The 8,151-nt window shown below is 35.6% G+C and overlaps 1 protein-coding gene across 1 annotated transcript; it reads right to left on the bottom strand.

The window, feature by feature from the left end:
• Positions 1-7,217: 7,217 nt before the first annotated feature.
• Positions 7,218-8,099, bottom strand: LOC127845328 (uncharacterized). Its single transcript, XM_052376215.1, has one exon. The coding sequence runs from the start codon at positions 8,097-8,099 to the stop codon at positions 7,218-7,220; it is 882 nt and encodes a 293-aa protein (XP_052232175.1).
• Between the last annotated feature and the right edge of the window lie 52 nt (positions 8,100-8,151).

The following is an 8,151-nucleotide window of genomic DNA, read 5'->3' as shown; positions in this document are numbered from 1 at the left end:
ATTAACACATTGAAATCAATAGACTGTAATAATATTGTGAATTTTATGGTTATATTGATGAAATATTTTATCTTTAACATGAAGTACAAAAAACAAGTACCAAATTTTAATTGTTTTGTCCATAGTCTTAAACTAAAAATCCAGATTGAGAAAGAAATAGCCCTCAGTAATGACACATTACAAATCTTTGCACAAAAATGGAATCGGATTAAATTCTCATAATGTTTTGTCCACTTATATACATTTCACTCTAATGTTAGTTTATCTCTCTAAAATAGTTTTTTTTAAATTCTTATTTTTCAATCAGACAAGATCATTGTGAATATACAACAAAATACACAAGTCCAGTATGTTTTCTTCCAACTTTATACAACTCATCATTTTTCATAACTATTCCTCTGTTGTTCTTTTCTTTTCTTTCTATTTTTTATATATATATTAGCATATCTTGTATAACATGTCTGAACTATATTGCTTTGTACAATCACTATGTTGTATGATCATATACATGTTTACATTGCATGTATGATATTGAATAAAAAAAAGGCATCATGATCCTCTACTATGTGTGTTCAAACCATACACTTTCTTTTGTAATTGACCGCCCAAACTTGTGATATGAACACAATTAATCATGCTTTATCATGGTGATACATGGTTAAAACATGTTTGACAATGTCTACAAAAGATTGACATTGGTCTCTCGTTGCCATGAATGGCCATGATTTCACTTTGGTCTGACTTTGTAAAATTAAAATTAAATTATGTATTATTGAACAAAACATAGTTAATGTTAACTATTAAAATATCATCATCATCATCATCATCATCATCATCATCATCATCATCATCATCATCATCATCATCATCATCATCATCATCATCATTTTTAGCTCATCTATTTTTTGAAAAAAAAATATGAGCTTTTGTCATCACCTTGGCGTCGGCGTCCGGTTAAGTTTTGTGTTTAGGTCCACTTTTCTCAGAAAGTATCAATGCTATTGCATTCAAACTTGGTACACTTACTTACTATCATGAGGGGACTGGGCAGGCAAAGTTAGATAACTCTGGGGTGCATTTTGACAGAATTATGTGCCCTTTTGATACTTAGAAAATTGAAAATTTTGGTTAAGTTTTGTGTTTAGGTCCATTTTATTCCTTAAGTATCAAAGCTATTGCTTTCATACTTGCAACACTTACTAACTATCATAAGGGGACTGTGCAGTCAAAGTTATGTAACTCTGACTGGCATTTTGACAGAATTATATGCCCTTTTTATTCTTAGAAAATTGAAAATTTGGTTAAGTTTTGTGTTTAGGTCCACTTTATTCCTACAGTATCAAAGCTATTGCTTTCATACTTGTAACACTTATTAACTATCATAAGGGGACTGTGCAGACAAAGTTATGTAACTCTGACTGGCATTTGGACGGAATTATGGGCCCTTTATACTTTGAAAATTGAAAATTTGGTTAAGTTTTGTGTTTTGGTCCCCTAAAGTATCATAGATATTGCTTTCATACTTGGAACACTCGCAAACTATCATAAGGGTACAGTAAAAGGACAAGTTGCATAACTCTGGTTGTCATTTTGACGGAATTATGGCCCTTTTTTAACTTTGAATATATGGTTAAATTTTGTGTTTCGATCCACTTTACTTCTAAAGTATCAAGGCTATTGCTTTCAAACTTCAAATACTTTCATGCTATCATGAGGTTACTGTACCTGGCAAGTTGAATTTTACCTTGACCGATGAATGACCTTGACTCTCAAGGTCAAATTATTAGATTTTGATAAAAATGCCATAACTTCTTTATTTATGATTAGATTTGATTGATACTTTGACAAAACTACTCTTACCTGACATACCACAATAGACTCCACCCAAACCATCCCCCGTGCCCTCCCCCCTCCCCCCCGAACCATCTCACAAATGACCACCACACCCTCACACTATACTATACCCCCCACCCCCCAAAATTGTTTTTTTTTAAACGGTAAAAAAACACAAATATTTATTATTATTATTTTATGTTAATACCGTCCAACCATCGCACCCAAGAATACCCCCCCCCCCGAATCCCCCCCTATTTTTTTTATTTTTTTTCAGATCATCTCACAAATGACCACCACACCCTCACACTACTATCCCCCCCACCCACCCACCCCTCCCCCCGAATTTTTTTTTTTTTTTGCATTTTTTTTGGGAGAATAATGTAATAAATGTCCACGCCCCCACACCATACACCCCTCTTCACTCCACCCTTCTTTTGCACCCGCAAGGCGGTGCTCTTGTTTTAAGTCTAATGAGTATCATAATATTCCGAACTATAAAATGTAATGGTTTTGTGAATGATGATCAAAACAAGCAACTTCGTTGAATTATATCCCCCGCAAATTAAAGTTTGTTTATGAATTGGTTAAAATCCCAGGATATACCACATGATATGGTAAAATCCTAAAAAATATTTAATTGTAGGGTAATTGTTTTTATGTATTGGAATTCTCCTAATTAATATTTATGCACCCATGCAGTTTCATATTGAAATCCTGTAGCGTATCTGGGATATAGCCCCAAATAATTACACAAAAGTTAAACAACGAAGGGCAATAACTCTTATCTAAGAAAGTGATTGGATATGGTGATTGTGCATGGCACTTCTCCTCATTGATATCAATACACCAATTGACCTTTTCGACATTGTTAATCGAGGTATTCCGAATGAGCCGGAAATCTAGGTCAGGGGGGTTGCGAAGTAAGCGATTTATCACATCCGCTTAAAATTGCATCCGCTTACACACACGAAAAAGATCAAATCTAGCTATTAAATTTAACATAATGTCGAAGAAAAGAAAACTCGACCAGTTGATGGAAAACAACTCTGTGAGTATTTTTTTATGCGATTTGGGTGTTTATTTTTACAAGTTGTTGTAGTACTTACCGTGAAATGTTCAAATAAAATTATGGGTGGGGTAAAGAAAAATACATTGTGTCTTTGTTTCAAAAACACGTACTTGTATTAAATCCAGTGATATATTTTAGGATCAGAATGTATAAGTCTGTATCAAATATCTAGGCTAATGTGATTATCATTTAAATATTGAAAAGTGATCCATTAACTGCAGGGTTGACCGTAACTTTTTCCACTAGATCACTGGTCAATAAACTTGTGAAATTTACTAGACCTGACCAAAGGTCAACTATACCAACTTTATCAAGTAATTAGTCAAAAATAAATAAAGAAAACACAATCTATTTCTGTAATATTTTAAACGATATATAAACTTTAATCCTGGCTTATTTAAAGACCTTAGGCTTTAGGCTTCAATTTTATGAAATGGCATGGAAATTTCATCAGATAGTTTGCAACACAAACTGTTGTATGGATTACAACACATTTATTTGTTAAGTTAACTTTTTGTTCTTGACTACATAAATCTTTTTATTTTAAAGCGGATATGCATGATCTTCACAAATGTTTGGTGAACAACAATAAACTTCATAAAACTTTATATACATACAGTTCAATATAAGGAGCAACTTTCAGAAGTACATGTATCTGATAATTTGAATTAAGCAGGATATTTTACTATATAAAGACATGTACCTGTAATAAAGTATAAATTTCAATTTTGGTATTTATTTCCAGGTTGCTTTACCACAAACGTTACGGGAAGTGGCACAGCTACCAAACAGTGACCTGAACAACATCCTACGGCAATTCAGCCTTCCTGTCAAAGGAAAGAGAAATCACAGAGTCACACTCGTTGCTAATCATCTTCACATAAGCACCAGTGGTGGCGATGTTCATGAAAATGATGTCTTCCTTTAGACGCTAAATGATGTGAAGATTCTCGAGGAGGGATGGACCAGTGACATCCGTAGTGTTCCAGAATTGAAGCTACATTTGATTTTGAAATATCTACTGGCATCCCATGACATAAGCCCTTGTTCCCCTCATTGCGCCGAGTTCTCTGAGAACAGTTTGAAGTGCTACAAGGCTCTTAGATCATATGATCTATGGGAATCAGGCTACATTTCCGGACTTCAGTATAATGACTTGGTGAATGTGGATGGATTTTGTGCTGTTAAATGTGTTGCCAATCCATCTTGGGGCACTAGTGGGACTCAATATAATGTGATAGTTATTCTAAAAGAATCTGGCGAACCAGTAGGAGCCACATGCACATGTGTAGCTGAACTTGACGAGGCTTGCACACACATTGCCGGGCTGCTATTTGGCATTGCAGACTTTGTGTCACGTGGCTTCAAGGGACTGCCTGACGCACAAGCCACAACTGAAAAGCTGTGCAAGTGGCTGGTTCCGAAGGGCCCGAAGGTTGAGCCAAAAGCACTGAGAGAAGTGAGTGTAGAAAAGAATGTGCCTGGACGGTTGAAGAAAGAAAAGCAATTCCGTGCTTCTGACTACAACCCTCTGCCAGAAAAGTTGAATAGTGTCAACTATGACAGTTTAAGTCTGTTGCATCACACTCTAAGTCTTGAGTCGCCTAATCTGCCTTGGGTGAAAGCTGTAGCTCCAGCAGTTGTGAATCAGCACAAGCAACAAAAACTGATTGTCATACCTCCATCTAAACCAACTCTACCAGATATTGGGAATGAGTTCCACCCAGAACTTGTTCCAGCACAATGCTTGGAAGTAAGAGCTGATACCAGACCAATGACATTACTAGAAAAAATTCACAGTTTGAATTGTGATGGAAATGGTGAAAAAGACATTTTGCAAAAACTTAAGTACAAAATTGATGAACTCATGACCATAGAGTCTTTAACAAGAGCACAATTTGACTCGGTGCACTGGTTTAGATGCAGACATGGGATGATAACGGCGTCCAATTTTCAGCGTGTTTCTAGCCATGTGTCGGTTATAAAGAAGAGAGGAACAAGTGACGCTACCCAGTCATTGATTGACGTTTAGTGACTGGTGGTTTTTTTAAATGCAGCAACACGCAATGGAAAGAAAGAAGAACCGAAAGCCATAAAAGCATACAAAACCTACATGCAGAAATCACACAGCAATGTTAATGTTTCCAGTTGTGGTCTACATGTGTCGCATGAAACACCTTTTTATGGTGCTTCTCCTGATGGTGTGCTGGAGTGTGATTGCCATGGTAAAAGACTCGAAGTAAAATGCCCAATCACTCTAAGAAGCAGGGGCATTGATGACATGGGCTTCCTAGAAACAAATTGTCATGGTGAATTAAAATTGAAAAGGTCTGGGAACACGTACTATGCTCAAATTCAAGGCCAGATGGGTATAACAAATGTGCATTCTACAGACTTAGTGATTTGGGACGGGAAGAAAATTGTAACTGTAACCGTGGTGTTTGACAAAACATTCTGGGAAAGTTTGGTGAGAGACATGTGCTTCTTTTTCGAGAAGTTTGTTATGCCATACATCACTAAGTTAAATGCAGATGTGATCATTGACCGCAACAAAATAAGAAACAAAGTTAGTGCTTTGACCTGTAAATACCACTGTGGAAAGTGCTCTAAACTGTGCAAAGAAGATGTCACTTGTGACAGTGAATCCAGCATAAAATGTGAATGCAAGTGTGGTTGCTCAAAATGGTTTCACTGGGTGTGTGTTGGTTATAAAGCAAGTAAAGTTGGTCAAGATGCTGATGAACCTGCTTGGTTCTGCCAAGACTGTTGTCAGCTGTGCGGGGCAGCTGCAAACAAATGACTGGCATAGTGATGCACTTTAAGACTGTGTTTGCACGTGTGTTAACTGTTGTGTAGTGAATTTGCCAAATACTGTACTTTTCTCCTAATGCTTAAAACTGAGAACTAAAAACAAAGGAACTATAATTCAGGAATTTTGTAAAATAAGAGATTTTGCACTAATACACTATTGATAAAAGTTGTACTTTCATGTAGTTGTTTACATGTTGCATGGTTTGTTAATAAAGCAATATATTTTTGAGTGCACACGATATTGTAGTATGTTTTCAGTAAATATTGAGTCGATAAATTGTGACTTGTTCTGAGAAAAGTAGGCATAATGCTTTAATTGTATTTTTTGTTTAAAGGAAGTCCCTTTTTAAAGAAAATCTAGTTTAAGCGGAAAGTGTCGTCCCTGATTAGCCTGTTCGGACTGCACAGGCTAATCTGGGACGACACTTTACGCACATGCATTATGCCCAGTTTTCTCAGAACAAGACACAATTGTGAATGCGATAAATTTAAACTTTTTTTAATTACCGGTGAGCCCAATAGCATTGAAAGCCTATGGCTTATTGAGACATTCTCGAGTCCATGTCCTAGCAAGAAACAGTACTTGGTGTACCCGGAAAATATCATAATCATTACAACAGCTTATGCTCCCACAGTTGGGATTGAATCTGCAACCTCCAGATCACAAGGTGGACACTATATCCATTATATTAAAATATAGACCATTGTCCAAGTTGGCAAGAGTATAATAATACATGAAAGGTTACAAGACAGTTTATTGTTTCCATAAATAAATAAATACAAAAAAATGCAATGCATTCTAATTCACATATTGAAAGACAAATGGGTACTGACATAACCATGTTGCAATGATGATATATGAAATATGCAGCATTTATTGATAAATAGTAATGTAGTAATAAGTGAAAGATTGAATTTCTGTATAAGACAGAATTTCTGTATACATAAAAGTCACCAAGCAATCTCTTGTTTCTAGCGAACATAGATTTTATTTAAGCAAACATATATTAACAACATTTCCAACAGAAATTCGAGCTACTATTTAAGCAAACATATATGAATAAAATTTTCAATAGAAATTCTATTTGATTTGAGTACATAATCACAAGAAAGCACATCACGAATCCATATCACAAAACGAACAGCACCTATCATCTAGAAAGACTTAATAAATTAACACAGTCACTATTGTTAAATAATTTAAATAGAGTTCATGATTCAAAATCAAAACAAGCATATATGAACATGGCAACTATTTACATAGAAAGGCCCTGCTTTATATATGAGCACTATATCGATGTAAATCAATACATTAGGTACAGTATGCAAGTTTTCCACATATATCTATATTTATATACATGTAAGGGAACATACATCTTTATAAAACTGCACATTCACCTATGTTGCCACATAAATGTTTAGCACATGTTATTCACTGCATTATGTGTATGTTAAGCACCAGATTGTATTTGATGCTCCGTCATGCCTTTGATCTGAAACATCATTCAACTTTTAAGAAGGGGTCTTGAAAGTTCACCAGATATGCACATGCCTTTAAAATATTACAGTAAATATCTATTTGAGTAAGCTTCATCTCTTGCTTCAAGATCTGAAATTGCTTGATTCTTCTAATTGCTCTTTCAGTGTGTACACGAGATTCAGATATCTTTTTATTGTTTTTGAGCTCGGTTTTTGAAAACTGGGACTTGTCTTTGTGCTTGAAAGAGCGAATGATCAGATTTACTCCAACAGGAAGATCTTCTGCAATCGTAAAGCCGCGGTCTGCCATGACCTTCTCTCCTGGGTTTAGACTGTTGAGGAGATCATGTGATTCATTTGTTATGAATTTATCACTGGCTCTTCCTCCATACATATCTGAGATATATGTAATGGCTCCACCAGAGTTCATCCCCACTAAGAACTTCACTGTAGAATGATGTTTATAATTTGAATGGAATTGTTTGTGGGCGCTTAACGCACTTGGGGTTTCTGCAAACAGCTCAGTGCAATCTATAATAACTCTGACATTTGGAAACTCCTCAAAGCAACTGGCCTGTTCATTGTTGTACAATTCTGTGGTGTCTGGCATCTTACATATTAATTCCAATTCTTGAGACAAAAGGGTCACCAATGCTGTAAATATTGAGCTAAATGTAGAAGTCGCTACACCAAATCTGATAGCACAGTCAGCAGTTTGAAGTCCCAATCGTAATTTAACCAGAGTGAAGAACATTTCCTCTTCTAGAGTAGTTGATCTAACTTTTCCAGGTTTCTTTTTGTACCTATTTTCATCACTTGCATGGTGATTAAAAAGCACAGTTCTGGCGCCATAAGGGTATTTCATGTATGATGCTTTTGGCTTGAGATAATTGAACAGTGCCATGAAGACATTTACTTTCAGGCCAGTGTAATATAAAATAACTTTTCATCACGAC

This window comes from Dreissena polymorpha, chromosome 1, assembly GCF_020536995.1.
Source record: "Dreissena polymorpha isolate Duluth1 chromosome 1, UMN_Dpol_1.0, whole genome shotgun sequence".
Lineage (NCBI taxonomy): Eukaryota > Metazoa > Mollusca > Bivalvia > Myida > Dreissenidae > Dreissena > Dreissena polymorpha.
Note: the sequence above shows the minus strand (reverse complement) of the source record. Positions and strands in the feature narration are given on the sequence as shown.

What these genes read in the sequence shown, in the direction of transcription:
- LOC127845328 (XM_052376215.1), bottom strand. Translation starts at nt 8,099, where the DNA reads ATGGCACTGTTCAATTATCTCAAGCCAAAAGCATCATACATGAAATAC.